This window comes from Solanum stenotomum, chromosome 11 (genome assembly GCF_019186545.1).
Source record: "Solanum stenotomum isolate F172 chromosome 11, ASM1918654v1, whole genome shotgun sequence".
Lineage (NCBI taxonomy): Eukaryota > Viridiplantae > Streptophyta > Magnoliopsida > Solanales > Solanaceae > Solanum > Solanum stenotomum.
Window position 1 is genome coordinate 391,966 of NC_064292.1, and position 16,416 is coordinate 408,381.

The 16,416-nt window shown below is 32.3% G+C and overlaps 3 protein-coding genes across 3 annotated transcripts; 1 reads left to right on the forward strand and 2 right to left on the reverse strand.

The window, feature by feature from the left end:
• Nucleotides 1–2,915: 2,915 nt before the first annotated feature.
• On the forward strand, nucleotides 2,916–3,379 carry LOC125844426 (probable methyltransferase TCM_000168). Its single transcript, XM_049523741.1, has 2 exons — nucleotides 2,916–2,963; nucleotides 3,038–3,379. Exons 1-2 carry the CDS (start codon nucleotides 2,916–2,918, stop codon nucleotides 3,377–3,379), a joined length of 390 nt encoding a protein of 129 aa, XP_049379698.1.
• Nucleotides 3,380–4,599: 1,220 nt separating this feature from the next.
• Nucleotides 4,600–5,170, reverse strand: LOC125843958 (histone H4). The gene has a single exon (XM_049523163.1). The coding sequence runs from the start codon at nucleotides 5,108–5,110 to the stop codon at nucleotides 4,799–4,801; it is 312 nt and encodes a 103-aa protein (XP_049379120.1). The 5' UTR covers nucleotides 5,111–5,170; the 3' UTR covers nucleotides 4,600–4,798.
• Nucleotides 5,171–10,915: 5,745 nt separating this feature from the next.
• Nucleotides 10,916–13,081, reverse strand: LOC125843956 (zinc finger protein CONSTANS-like). The gene is made up of 3 exons (XM_049523161.1): nucleotides 12,594–13,081; nucleotides 11,975–12,151; nucleotides 10,916–11,426 (listed from the first exon to the last, which is right to left on the reverse strand). The coding sequence occupies exons 1-3, from the start codon at nucleotides 13,014–13,016 to the stop codon at nucleotides 11,250–11,252; spliced, it is 777 nt and encodes a 258-aa protein (XP_049379118.1). The 5' UTR covers nucleotides 13,017–13,081; the 3' UTR covers nucleotides 10,916–11,249.
• Nucleotides 13,082–16,416: the final 3,335 nt, after the last annotated feature.

Genomic DNA, 16,416 nt, shown 5'->3' on the forward strand with positions numbered 1-16,416 from the left:
TAATTGAATTAACACGTGTCATGTAATGATTGGTATGTGAACACACTTGCTTCTTAAGATCTGGGGCTGATCAAAAAATGATATAATAATATCAATTCATAATTGTTTAGTGGGATAATAGGACAGTTGTAAAGTTAAGGTTTCTTTGAAAATTTAGAACAACTTCAGTGGTGATTTTATGTCTTTTTCTCTTATATATAAATGCTCTTGATAAGCACTTTTTTTCGCTTACTTCCTATACACTAGAAACTAAGTAAGAAATCAACTTATTTTTCAAGAAAACATTTTTCATGGAAATTATTCTCCTTCATACCAAACACATCCTAAGAGTCACATTGTTATTCATAATATTTAATTAATAAACAATAGCAAGTTTTAATATAACGCAAAAAGTACGTAGTTTTCATGACCCGTAAAATTGATATGATTCTAAATTATGCATCACACAAGAATTGAAGTTTTCTAAAACCTTTGTGAAATTTCTGCCTATAGTCACTAATCCATGGCAGATGTAGGGGCAGGAGGGGTTCGCCTGAACCTCCTTGATAATAAATTACATTATAGTCTATGTATATATAAGGTAAATTTTATACATTTATATTATGTACAATATTAATTTGAACCCCCTAAACGAGAAATAAAGTGTATCGCAATGGTATAGTGCCTTTCAAATGGACCCCTGTGTTTAGGTTTGTGAGGATTACGTTTTACATTTAGCTTACGTTATTTTTTTTTCATTTAATTTTGGAAACAACCACTAGCTCGGTCTACGATATCAACTTTCACAAAAAATTTTCAAAAAAAAAAAAACTGAAATTGTGGATTTAATCCCAAAAATATGAAATACTCTCAATCCCAAAGGCCAAATCACTTCTAGCTTCATCTTTCCAAATTTCAAAATCACTTCTTTAGTTCTTCCGTCAAGACTCGTGAGTCAAATATTAAAATCATCTCTCATAATTTTATAATGTTGATTTGATTCCTACTTGAATCGCAGATCCAATCTGGAATTAAAAAAAATCAAACCATTCTTCTTAATTGAGAAAGATTAACAAAGATCTCTTATTCTTTTTTCTTTTTTGGAATTTGTACTTAGCATCCTAGTTTTAGAATGATACATTGTGAAGGGCTAATTTTTTTTGCTCAACTTAGCATTCTAATTTTAGATTGACACATTATAAAGGGTTAACCTTTTATTTTACGGTAATTACTCCAGTTAGTTTTAGTTTTTTGTGTTGAAATTAACTTTTTATATCTATAGACATTATATTACTACCTCCATTAGAATTGTATTTGGCTTAGTCTCACATTTATATATTTTTTAAAAAAAATTCTTAAGTGAAAATTCTGAAATCATCGATGTACACCACTTAATTACACAACAATTGAATCGATTGTAGGGTGTTTTTAGCATTTTCACATATTCTTTAGAGAAATAAATAGTAATTAAAATAATAATCTTAACACCCGCGTGTATTCACGGGGCTAACTACAAGAAATAGACTTGAATAATAATCAAATTTATATTATAACACCCGCGTGTAATATTAAATAATAAACCAAGTCGGGCTTACATAATTAAACACAAAACAAAGTAAATTAAAAATTAGGCCAACCAAGTACGACTAACTTTTATATAATAAGGTAATAATTTAATGACTTTGATGTAATAAATAGAAATAAACATTAAGACATGCTATCCTTATTTGGCTAAACAGATTTTTTATATTTTCCTTTTTTATATTCTCCTTCCCCTAAAAAGAAAGACATGTTATCCTTATTTGGCTATAAATAGTGACTATCGCAAAATCATTTTTCTCACACACACATTTAATTTAATATTAAGATCGACTTTTTTAACCGCTCAGATATCCAATGGCTCATGGAAGAACTAACTTCAGTTCTCATGAATTTCCTATGGCTAGTGGAGCAAGCCCTTTCAGCTATCGAACAAATTCCGCCTATCAGGTTTATTTCTTTCTTATCGGTTAAAATTTCGAAAGTCATTCTCTTTTACTATACAAAAATATCGTAATTTTATCATTTGTATATTTTGAGGTCATTTGTATAACGAACGATAATTTTAAATCTTAGTAAAGTTATGATTTAAAGTCAAGCGAAAATAATGAAGGGTTTTTAGTGAAAAAGTGTATGAATGACATCAAAGTGTGACAACTTAAAATTAACATACTTTGTATAGTAAAGTGCTACTTATGAACATTTTTGCTTTAATACATGCAATTTGACGTGCTGAAAATAACTGATCATTTTATTTATAATAATATGTAGTTTTCAAATATATAAATTTTATGTTTGTACAGAGACGTGTTGTTCGTGCTACGAAACAACTGATGCATGCAGTGGTGATGGAAAAACTTCAAGTCGAAAATGGATCGATCTTTCAGATAACTGATATGGGTTGTTCAATCGGACCAAACACATTTATTTCAGTTAAAAACATTGTTGAATCAGTGGAATTGATGTTCAAATTAATCAACACTCAGAAAAAACATATTCAAGTTTTGTTTAACGATCATGCCTATAACGATTTCAATACCCTTTTCGCATCTCTACCATCAGACAAATCATATTATGCTCATGCTGCAATCGGTTCTTTCTATGATCGTGTTTTTCCAGACAAATCTATTCATATCGTCAACTGTTCTTATGGTCTCCATTTTCTTTCTAGAGTTCCAATTAATGTCGAAAACAGAAAATCACTTGCTTGGAACAAAGGGAAAGTTTATTATTCACATAGTAAAGAAGATGTGATTAGTGAATATTCAAAACAATACGAAAAAGATATGGAATGTTTTTTGAATGCTAGAGCACAAGAAGTTGTACCTGGTGGATTAGTGTTTATTACTGTTCCAGCTCGTCCAAATGGAACTCCTCATTCTAAAGTTATTTACAATATGTTAGCTGACATATTGGGATCTTGTTTTCTCCACTTGGTCAAGCAGGTAAGAATCGTTACGTGTTTTTTTTACTGTCAATTTATGTGAAGGTGTTTGACTGGTTACGGAATAATTTGTAGGGTGATATTGAGGAAGAGGAGGTGGATTCATTCAATATACCAGTGTATATTACATCTCCAATTGAAGTAGAAGAGGCAATTAAAAGAAATGGAAGTTTTAGCATTGAAAAACTAGAGATTCTATCAAAGGAAACATCACCAATCAATGGTTTAACAGCTAAAGATGCATCAGTACACATAAGGGCTATAACTGAAGGACTAATTGAAGAAAAATTTGGAACAAAAATATTGGACAAACTATTTCAACTTCATGAACAAAAACTTGAGGATGCATATCTTGACTTGATTTCTGGTGAAGCAATAAGTTTATTCATAGCTCTTAAACGCAAGACAAACCTCTAATGGAGTGCATAATTTCTTGTCTTTTTGCTTTTTTCAAATAATGTTGTTTCTAAGTATGGTTGTCCTTTGGGGTTTCGAAATGTTGTTTCTAGTACGTTGTGTGAAGTGTATTGTGTTCGTCACTACTCTATTTTATTTTCGTAATAATGAAACATGATCAAACGTGTACTAATTTGCTTAGGATCTATTTTTTATTGCTCAAACATTTTTAAGTTATGCTCAGCTATCTCTTAAAAGGATAATTTATACTCTCTTCGTTTAAAAAAGAATGACCCCGTTTTTTTTTGTAACATTTTAACTTCAACTTTTCACGTGACATATTTAAGGCCACAAGATTAAAGGGGAATTTGGTACATTTGACTTTAATTTAGAACCACAAGATTAAAAAATTTCTTTTATTTTCTTAAACTCCGTTCTAAGTCAAAGTAGATCATTTTTTTAAACAAAGGGAGTAGTACATTTTGAACAAAATGATAACAGATTTAGGATTTGATGGATATGGGTGCTCAATCGCAATGAAAATGGAATGGGACAAGATTGGACTATTTATCGGAGATCTTCCATCCTTGTGAAGTCATGGAAAAACAATATTGGCCGTTGATGAGGATATTCTACGGTTGAGATGATATGTAATAAAGTGACAAAGATCGATGACGTGGCTGTTAATGAGGTTCCAAAATTTGAATATTTTTGTAATATTGGCGGGGAACTAATGGGCGATTACCGCCATGGATGAATAATAATACATTATATTCAATTTAAAAATATTTCTCATCGAATTAATTTGCATATTGATAAAGAATTCATTTTGGAGATTACAAAAAGAAAAGATCAGTTTATACTATTTATTTTAAATAAAGATCTCTTCGTTACTCCACACTCTTTCTGAGGTTTGTTTTGATTTAGGGAGTGTTAGATTAGTACAAATTAAGAGAAATTAGCACTCTAGATCTCACAAATATTAATGAATTCTTATTAGTCTTTGAATTTTTTAGTTAATATATTTAAAGTTTGATTAATTGATATCTACTTTTGAAGTTCTAATCCAAATTGGCACTTCAAAAACCAATGAGTGATTAAGAGTTAAATTATCAATGTATCATATTAAATTTATAATGATTACTAATCAATAATATACACAACATAATCTCACAAGTTCAAAGACAATGCTCAAGCAAGATAAGAGATCTTCAGCACCATAAAAGTCGAAGAAAGATAATAAACTGAATCTGCCAATAGTATCCATTGAATTCAAGCTAATTTTCAGAAGTTTTGAAACAAGCTACAACCACATCTCCTACATGAACCATACTAATTACACCAGAATAGAACCCCATTAACCCCAGCAAAAAGCAAAACAATTTCTTGACAGCAAGACTTTTGCAGACTAAACAAAAGTCAGAACCCAAAAACTCCCATTCAACCTCCAAAACCATACAGAGTCCTTCCTTGTCTCTTGAGTGCATAGACAACATCCATAGCAGTGACCGTCTTCCTCCTAGCATGCTCAGTGTAGGTAACAGAATCACGAATCACATTCTCCAAAAAGATCTTCAAAACTCCACGAGTCTCCTCATAGATTAGTCCACTGATACGCTTCACTCCTCCTCTACGAGCCAAACGCCTAATAGCAGGCTTAGTGATACCTTGAATGTTATCACGGAGCACCTTACGGTGACGCTTTGCTCCTCCCTTTCCCAATCCTTTTCCTCCCTTTCCACGGCCCGACATTTTCAATCAACCTTGAGTTTATCTGAATCAATACAACAAATAAAAACAATTTAGTAACCCAAATCAACCATATAAACAAAACCCAGATAAATTACAGTATTATTCATGTAAATTAGAAAAAAAATCCAGATTTAGAAAAATTGTTGAATCAAATCTCAATTTAAATGTATGATTAAACTAAGCAATTGTTGAAAATTCGAACCTGAAATAGGAAGCTTTCTGAATTTCAAAGAGTGATAAGAGAGACAATGATGAAGACGATGGTGATTTGGGGAAAATGAGGGAGCTTATTTATAGCTGGTGGACTGTTATTAATGGAGTTTGCTTCGATCCGCGTGATTGGTGAAAGAAGCGATTGTTACCGTCAGATAATACAAGATTAGACGGTCAAGATGAAGTGCCATATGATTGACGAGGATTGCCAGCATGGCATTATTTTATTTTTGTTTTTGTTTGAAATAATGGTGGGAAAGATCGAAATCGATGAAGCAACTGAGCGGGAGAATTAATTGGCTTGGGTTTTGGGCCGGGTCTCGAATACCTCTGTTTCTATTCAAGTTTTTTTTTTAATTCTAGTTTGTTTAAAAAATATATATATTAAATGATTTTCTAATTTCAAAGTTTTGTGCGACTTATTTAAGATTTACAAGTTATAATTATACTTAGGTGATAGAGAATCATTACCTTGAATCATTACAAGGTATAATTATCTTTGTGATGATCGTAAAGACAATTTTTTTAATTGCGATGTACCAATAAAAAAAAATGCATTGAGGACATGGTTTAATATGTGACGAATCCAACCATCTAAAAACAAGTCCGAAATAGTTATACAAACTTGTTCAAGACTCCAAGTAAAAGTTTTAATCATAAAGGTCAAGTTGTTATACACAATCTCATCCATATTGCTTGATATTGGACAAAATAATCTAAGTCTAATGAGTTATTCTCCATTATTTATAGTCAAAATTAACTATTACATAAATACTCTTAATCATAATAAGGATCATAACTTGTGTCTTTAAGAATAGTCATTTGAATATAACATGTCACTTTGAATAAGGTGACAATTCAATGTGTTTTTTGAAATGGAGACGACCTAAATTGAACTTAACATGTCACTTTGAGTGATGTGACAACCCAACATGTCTTTTGAAAGGGAGACGATCTAAATTGAATTTAACATGTTACTTTGAACGAGGTAACAACCCAACGTATCTTTTAAAAGGGAGACGACCCAAATTGAATTTAACATGTGACTTGAAGGGTCAAGTTGTTACACACAATCTCATCCATATTGCTTGGCATTGGAGGGTCAAGTTGTTACATAAGAATGGAATTGATAGGCAATAATCTTTACTTGAACATCAAAATATTCTATTAAAATTATGAAAACAAACCCCTAAACTATAAGGATGACACCCAAGAGGATTGAATCCTTAGCCCTCAACTCTCTCAAGAGTGTACTCATTTCCTGAGTATTTAGCATATAGAATATACACTCATAATACCTTACATTTCACATGTTTACACTTTACACCACATAATTCTCCAGCTAAGGGTGTGTATCGAACCACCCTTGGCCTAAGGTGGCTCTGCCCATGGTTGTGATGGATCATCTGCTTTGGTTCCTCACACACACTGATGCATTAAACGCGTGCCTTTGCAAACGGCTAACCAACAATGTATCATTTTAATATGTTCTCCACAACAAAAATATTTTAATGCTACAACAGAGAGCCATTTTCAAATATCTAAATTCTTACAAGGGAATTATATCACTTGAACCAGTCTACAGGTAGTGCATAGATGCTCTCTGCTGCTGCAGAGGGAACGAGATGATGTGACATACTACGATCATATACACAAATGCTAACATTGGATCATAAACGCGTGCCTTTGTTCGTTCAGCCTATGCATATGATTTGTTATCTAAATGTTGTTTCGTTTCAGTCCAGAATTTTAAGGTTTTCCCAAAAATTCTGCTAATAAAACTGTTAAATAATAAGTTCCTAAGTAGACTTAGCATGACACTAGTTGAATTCAAGTAAAGTAACGCGGTCCATGATGGTGTATGTTCAAATTATCTGAAGATATTCATGTTTTTTGTAAATTGTATTCACTTGTGTTGTTGTCTCTACTTTTTCTCAAATGACCTGATTTACGAACAATATGTCTATTTTGACAGTGCTGAGTTATTTTAAAATTTCTTACTCCAGTCTCATTATGGATGCCGGAATGAGGAGGCAAATGATAATCCAATGCTAAGGTGATATAACGCGGTATAGCACTTTAATGTATGTATATATATAGTAAATGTTGACCCCTCCTTTGGCTTTTTCTGAACCCTTTTAGTGAAAATTCTGACTCTGACTCTGTCACTGCTTGCAAGATAGTACAATAGGTTCCACTTTTATAACAGATAGTGAAGTCAGTACTCTTTTCAGTTCTGATCCTTAGCTAATGTTTCCACTCTCTTAATGAGTTCTACTGTGGCCAATTTACATTGTTGGTGAAGTACTCATGATATATATAGACACAACATCATGATAATTGTCCTAGAGATAATGAACAGTATAGTGAATCCGATACAATGCTGATGGATCATACAGTATTTGGCTCCAAGTAAATTTGTGCGCGTACATTGATTGTACAAAATTGTGCATACATCAATCAAAAAGTAGTTTGTTCTTGTGGCTCTTGAGGAGATCAAAGGTGCATAAAGGAACTACATGTTACAATGATGCTGAAGTTCTTCAGTACTTTATAATTCCCCTGAGGACCCATGCGCGTCCCGCTTTTAGTATTACTCTATGTAAAGAGAATTGCTCTGTTGATCCTAAAGTTATATCCATGTGCTTCCATTTTCATTATGATCATGGGAATGACAAGGATTTGTCTGTTGTTGCATGGCATTGTAGACGGTTGAGACTGCGTTTGCTCATTTTGTATTTGTTGTGCATAGGTTTTGACAGTAGACATGCTTTTCCCCAGATAGTAGGTGTCTTTACAATCTTGTTGATAGCCATATTAGCTTGAAAGTGATGTCTTCTTTGCCTCCTTTATTATTATGGTTATTACTTTTTAAAAAAAATAAAAAAATCGCGATGAACCAGCATTCAAGATCAGTTCTGTTTTGGCTAGGATTTGCTGTTTTGGAAGGGAGTGTTTGTTATTTAAGGTAGTATGAACTACTATTAAGAACCTAGTTTTGTTTTCCTTATGTGTTGTGGAGAAATGATGATATTCAATCAGACTTACTTATGGACAAACAATTGAGAGTTCTCTATGTTCTTAAGTTTCTGTTATTTGAGTTATCAAATTATGTCATTTTGAAGGGAGTTTGTGAATTGGTCTTAGCTTTAACTCGAATCCAAATGCTAGTTCAAGAGGTGAGGATTGTCTAAGTTTATATACAAAGAGACAAATGATCCAAGCCCTAACCGTTGTGGGACTCAATTCTTGCCCGCTCAGGGTTGAACATCTAGAGCATGAACGATATTAGATGGGGTCCAATATCGAGAAAACCATGAACAATAGTCTCTTATAAATGGACATTGAATTTAACTCAACATCCTAAAGTAATTAGCTCAAGAGACGAGAGTTGCTCAAAGATAATATAATGAGAGAAATGATCCAAGTCCAAACGGATACAAGACTCAATCCCCGCCCCTTCAGGATTGGATATCTGAAGCATGAACAATATTCAATGGGGGTCCAATATCAAGAAAACCATGAATGAACTAGTTCTTATACCATGATAAGAAAATGAACATTGAGTTTAACTCAACCAGTACTAATGCTAACTCACGAGGATGAGAATTTCCGAAGACGAACGGATGTGGGACCCAACAATTTCAACTTGACTCATGCACCACCAGACCAAGGCCGGGGATAAAAAAAGAAAAGAAAAGTTGGATTATGATGAGTTTAGAATTGAAAAAAAAAACACTCAAACATGAGTCTATGTAACTTATTTTATTAGATTATGTCTCTTAAAGTCTTAATAAAAATGGTCAGTGGGTAACCCACCGCCGTCCGACCAGAATATATCAACCAGCCTCCCTACTTGTAGGGGCCAATTTAACATTATAATTAGCCTTTCATTATTCAGTAACATGTAAAACCAAATGATTAGTGCAAAAGGGTTATATTTATAATTAAAAATTCTAGTAGCATTACAGAGTTATTAAAGCCAAATGTGCTCTTTCGAGTTATTAAGATTACAATATAAACCATAGTCACCATCAACAACTAAATAGTAGTTTATTTATATCATTCATCCCTACAAGGTTAACTTTTCCTTGATGGTGGGGATAACTTTTTTAGGGCTTTTGTATTTTTAAATTGTTGGGAGTCTCTTGGTCTTGAAGAAACATAGATAATATGTTTGGTCCAACCTACACTATATCAAAAATGATTTTTAACGATAGTTAATCAACGGCAATAGGTTAATTGCCGCTAAATATGTATTTTTAGCAGCAATTATAGCGACATTGAATTCAATGTCAATTAACTGATGTTGGTAAAGAATTTAACATTCTTTGTTAAAGTGTATATTTATTGTAGCTAAAAAATGCTTTTTGTTGTTGTATTATGAATTTTATTATAAAAACGTTAATATTTGTGAAAAAAGTTAATCTTGGAAGATTCACCTCAAATCTTACTCATGAAGAGAAGAATTGTCTATTATTATATAAGGAGTCAATTAACCTATCTCTCGATCAATATGGGACACTTAATACCTCTGTACGCCTAAGCATGTCTATTGTAGCATGAATAATATAACATGAGAATATGAAGACCAAACACTAAAAAACAAAATAACAAAAATGCACCTCACTCTGATACCATGTGGAAGTGGACCTTAAGGTTACTTAATTGGAAAAGAAATTTAACCTTATTAGTTAGTTGAGCTCTAGCAAACATAAGCAATGTTGGATTAGATGAGATTAAAGGAGCACTAAACTTGTGTTTGATAAATCACTATCAGTTTCATTTGATCATTATAAACACATTTGAAGCATCCAAAGATGTGTAAATAGACCTACACTAGTCAAGTCTAAATTTGGTTAATTTAGATATACATATGTAGTGTGTTGCCCATTGAGAATGCTTTATGTTGCCTCAATAAACTTGTCTGCCTCGAAAGTGATAGACAAATGTTAATTAGGCAATAAGCACCAAAAATGAATATTTTCTTGATATCAATGAATCTATCCATTGAAGCAAGCAATTTTATTAAATTACTTGTCATTCCTTTATGGCCACAACTAATTTTGAACACAAATCTTGAGTGGTAAATAGAGTTTTTGTTAGGCGAAAATAAAGAGAGATCGATTAATATATATTCAAATTCGAATTTAACCAAAGTACGATACTGTGTGGCATACATAGGTTTACAAGTTTCACCTACAAATTGAATCATGAGAATTTGAATTGTAATATTGTGAAAATTCACTTAGCATCACGCTAATATAAAATTCTAATCTTATAAAAGATATTTTCTTTTTGTCTATCTCATCTTATGCGGCTTTTTTAAAAATCTTATTAATAATCATTTGATATCTTAGTACTGGTCCAATTAATATAGATTCACGATGTGTGTGATCCATTATAGGAGAAAACACTTGCTACGCTATTAAAAAGGACCTTCCAACAAAATACTTTTCATGGTTTTCAATGAAAATATTCGTTAGGAATTCATAGCTTTAAGTAGTAGTACTAGACAGTGTTTCTCCATTTATCGAACTCAAATACGAGACCTCTAATTAAGAATAAATAGATTTTATTCATCTTGTCACACCCTAGGTGGTATAGTTATTGTTGTAATTGGTCCACACTAATGAGTCTTCAATGGACCCGTGAAATATACGACTCTAAGACTTTCAAACAGAAGCTCCAAATAATAATGGACATTCTTTTTAATCATTATGCAAATAAGCCAAATGTACATAACATCACCAACCTAATCTCATTAATCCTAAAACAAATTCTTGATTAAACATCACTAATAAAACTAGGAAACAATAATTACCACACAATCAAATAATTCCTCAACATTAAAAAACGTGAGGAACTCTTCTCTCTTTTTTTAAAAAAAAACTTTTTTTCCTTCCACTAATTTAATTACATATGATTATGGAACATAGGCATCAAGAAATCCAATCCAATTCTCATCATCCTCTTCTCCTAATTCCTCTAATCTTGATTGATTCCAATATTCATTTTGAGGAGTCCTCTCAATTTCATCATTTCTCGCAAATCTCCCCCTTATCCGAGGTCTACTATCTGCCAAAGTCTTTCTGCACTCATACTGATATTTCATGAACAAAAAAAAGGAATCAGAAATAGAAGTTATCTATTGCTAAACAACAACAAAAACACCACTAATTGTATGTAACAACATAATAAAGAAATTCTATAACGACAATTTTTATAGCTAATTTCGAGTTTTTATAAGAGTTGTGTGAAAGATAAATTTTTATGTCATTTGGAAGTCCTTATTATTGTGGTCCCTAAAGCGCATTATGTTTTTAAAGAACATATCACACGTCTTGTAATGCACATGGTACGTGCTATATAATGCATGTGTATATACTATATACTATCCATAATAATAATATAATCACTCATAATCATGACTAAGTATTTTATACCATGACAATATAATTATTAGAGTATTATTTTACAATTACCTATACAATTTAACATGTGATATATAGTAGTAGTAGCCAAGTCAAAAATATCTATACATCCTTTTCATATATATTTTTGAATCTCTAATTACTTTATAAGTATCTAAAGGTATAAAAATGTTGTATACGTATCGTCAGTACATAGAGCTTAAACTGTTATAATTACCTTGATCTTCTTGTTAAAATTTCTTTGATTTCTCTTGGTTCTGTATCTTTCAATACGTTCTTTCTTCTCTTGTGGACTATATTTGCAAGCTTTATTCATTCCTTCAATTATGCTATTACTCTCACTTGATAAAGGGCTCTCTGAACGATAATTATTATATTGCATCATGTGCATTACCTGTAAATATAAATATAAGAAGTTGGTGAGTTAACCAAATAATTAATTAATCAAGTAATTATATATAATTAACATATTTTTAAAAGTAGATTAAACTTAATTATACATATCGACAATATTATCAAGAATGTTTTTGATATCAATGTATTTTAATCTGATGTAGCAAATAATCACTTAAAAGATAACTATATAGATAGGCATTTGATACTATATAAGTATAAATATCGTATAAGATACTAAATAAGTATATGCTAATAAGATAACGTACCAATAATGTAAATTTATTTTTATACTATCAATCAGGTCATCCAAAAGGATATCTACGATAAAAATTAAGTCTTCTTAAAATAGAGATTTGTGTGTTATCTTGAAAATAAAGCAGATTCCTTGCTACATACAACAGTAAAAGATGACGTGATAGTGTAAATATAACGTAGTTCACCTGTAAATCCCCGGTACTTAAAACTTTCTTGACGGAGCTTGGCGTTTTGGAGTCATGAAATCCAGTGGGGGAAGAAACAATTGGACAAAATCCTTCCATATTCTTGACAAGTAGTGAGAGACTACTTATGCTTCTTTGCATCAAACTTGTTGGATCATTAGTATTATAACTTGTAGCTGGGGAACCATAACTACTACAACTACTACTACTATTATTGTTACAATTAAATTCAGACTTCAATGGGGATATCGAGTCAAATTCAATAGTATTGTTATTTACTAAAGGAATTGATAAAGGTGGAGGTGGTAAATTCGAGACTAGTGGCAATGTTTGTGAAGTAATAGTAGTAATTGGAAAATGGTTATACAAATAATTACTAGTACTAGAAGAAATGTTTTCCTCAATATTATTGTATCCATACATAGTGAAAGATTTTTTTTGGAAGTTTTTTGGGAGTGTTTTGAAGAATTGAAGAAAGTTGAGATTGTTGTTATGAGAGGGAATTGGTGTGTGAATACCTTCTTAAAGGAAATGGACATTTTGGAATGTGACGTGGAAGCTGATGTCATTCTTTTTTTTTTCCAAGAGAGGCGTTGACTTGACACGTTAATATGACCTATATATGATTTATTCGATTCGATTAATTCAGATTGATCACTCTCTCAAAGATATTGTTATAGTAGTAGGATTAAGAAGGGAAGAGAATGAGATGGAAAGGGAGGAATAGACTTGTTGAATACTACTTGAGACATGANGCGTTGACTTGACACGTTAATATGACCTATATATGATTTATTCGATTCGATTAATTCAGATTGATCACTCTCTCAAAGATATTGTTATAGTAGTAGGATTAAGAAGGGAAGAGAATGAGATGGAAAGGAAGGAATAGACTTGTTGAATAGTACTTGAGACATGAGAGATCCTATGAGGTGGTCCAGTGGTTTGGGATTGGGACTTCCATGTTGGAGGTCTCAAGTTCGAAACCCCTTGCCAGCAAAAGCTGCATATGTAAGAAAAAAATATTTTTCTAAAATTTTGATCAAATGAACATGAAAAAATCTGAGAAACTCCATATCGAACCCACCCTATATGGCTTGTGTTTAGCCAATGATATGGTGGTCCAAATGGGTTGAACACAACTCGCACATAACTAGCAAGTTGTAGTACACACTATGTAAGGAATTTTCACATTATTAAAATCTCTTTTTATTGATTTTTTTTAAAAAGTTGCTTACAATATTAGCATAACTACACCAACTATATACATGTAATTTTTCTATCTATATTATTTTATTTGTTAAATCAAATTTAGTATAAATAATTACCATCAAAACTTAGAGTCTAATGCATACCATCCTTTGGAATTTGCCGTATAATAGAGGTGTTTGCTTCAAATTTTTTTAAATTCGAAATTCAATATTTATATTAGGATCTCACTTGATACGAATCGCTTATTATAACATTGTTATATCATGTGGCAGATTGAGAGTGATTGGAGGTGTATCTAAGTTTAGTTAATCAAATAAAAGGGTGTTTCTAAGACTGTTAATAATTTAAGGATGAAATTAATAATTTACGTCAAGTTAAAAATATTTTCAGTACCTTTATCAATTTTAATTTTATAAACTTTAAATTTCAATTCCGCGAAAAGGTGTGGCATAATGGTGGTCCTACAAATCTCTTGGAAAGTAGCTCAACATATATATAAATCTGCTCCCAAGAGACATCAATTCCTAACCCAACTTGCATCTAGAAAATAGAAGCAAAAGACCCCACCACTTAACTCCTTATAATAAGCTTATTATAAAAGGGATAAAAAAAAAATTGTAAAAGGATAAATAAAATCATATCTTTTAATCTTTAGCCATGTGAGGGGCAATATATGATCTTAATCATTTTGTTATGTATTAGATTAGGGATTATAACATCTAGGGAAGCTATTAATCATCATTAGAGAGACATAATATTGTCCAAATTTCTAATTAGATGTGTCATTAATTAAAGAACTTTCCACATGGAACCCTTCTTCCAAAATTGGCTAAATTGACTAGTGACATGGTTACATGTCACACTCATCATCATTTTTGCCTTTCTCAAATGCACTTAATATAAGTATATAATATAATATTTGGGTTATTAGTGCTAGAGTGTTGAGATAAATTGTGATTATACAAGTGTAAGTTAGATTAGTCCTCAGTTAGTTAGTTTTCCGTTTACTAGTTAGCTTAGCTTTCCGTTAGTTAGTTAGCTTTCCGTTAAAGTTAGTTAGTCAAGTTTTCTAGAAGATTCCCAGTTCCTATTGTATATATATACAGTGTAATCATCTAAAGCAATACAATTTTGATTTCCAAGTTTCACAAACTCCTTTCTTTGTTTTTGCTTCGAAGCTCAGCTTCATGTTCATCAATGGAGAAATGTTCTTCATGATTTCTACTTGATTTCGACATGGTATCAAAGCCGTAAGGCCTTCTTCTTCATCTTCCGCGATTCCTTTTTCCTCCTTCTTTTTCCTGCGTTGTCAATTACTCATTTTTGGGAACATTATGGGATCAAATGGTGTTCAGGAAGGGACCTCTACTGGAAATCAACTACCCACTCAAGTTCCTATAGATCTGACTAGTGTGTTCTATGTTCATCCATCTGAAAGTGCTAGATCCACAATTGTTCTAGTCCTTTTCGATGGATCTGGGTATCGTTCATGGAGACGAGCTGTTCTTCGAGGACTGTCTGTAAAGAATAAAACTGGATTCATAAACAGCAAGGTGTTGAAGCCACCTCTTGATTCACCTGGTTTTGCTCAATGGGAAAGGTGTGATGATATGGTCACGTCTTGGATTTTGAATTCTCTGTCTAAGGATCTCAGGGACAGTCTGCAGTATGTTGATAATGCAAAAGAACTTTGGGATGAATTGGAGGACAGGTATGATCAACCAAATAGAGCGAAAATATATCAACTACAACGTGAACTCAATGATCTTAGTCAGGGGAATCTCGATATAACTGGGTACTACACCAGGATAAAGAAGTTGTGGGAAGAGCTTAGCACTTTGGACACCAATTCACAATGCACATGTTTGTGCACATGTGGTGGAAAGTCGAAAATGCACAAAGCTGAACTTGACAGGAGACTAATACAGTTCCTCATGGGACTAAATGAGGTATATACTATTGTGAGAGGAAGCATATTGATGATGAACCCACTACCTACTATGGCCCAAGCTTTTTCTATCCTTGTTCAGGAAGAGAGACAAAGGGAAGTCAAACCTCATAACAAACCTCATATGGACTCAAGCTCTTTTCATGTGAATGCCGCTAGCATCAGTTTTGGTTTTAGAACCAACTATACTCCTCATAAAAACAATGTGGGCACCAGCAGGCCCTCAAGCAAGTCAAATCTTTTTTGTGATTATTGTAAGAAGACTGGTCATATCAGAGAAAAGTGTTACAACTTCATGGTTTCCCTCCAAATTTTAAGTTCACCAAAGGTAGAAATGCAGGAACAGCAGCTAATGCAAATGGTTTTTCTGAGGATATGTTGGGAGATACTTTTGAGAAAGGTCATGATGTGGGAAAAGGCAAAGGAAAGTTGCATAAATAGTCAAGTTCAATGTTAACCAAGCAGCAGTTTAACCAACTTGTGAACTTATTGGATCACATTCAAGTTCAAGGAGGCACCAATACTAGCAGCACTGCACATGAGGATGCAAGTAACTTCAATGGTGGAGCTGTCAACTTTACAGGTATTTTGGCATGTTATTCTTCAATTTCTGATATTGGCAATCTATCTTGCAAATGCTTAAAACTTAATGTTGATTCCTGG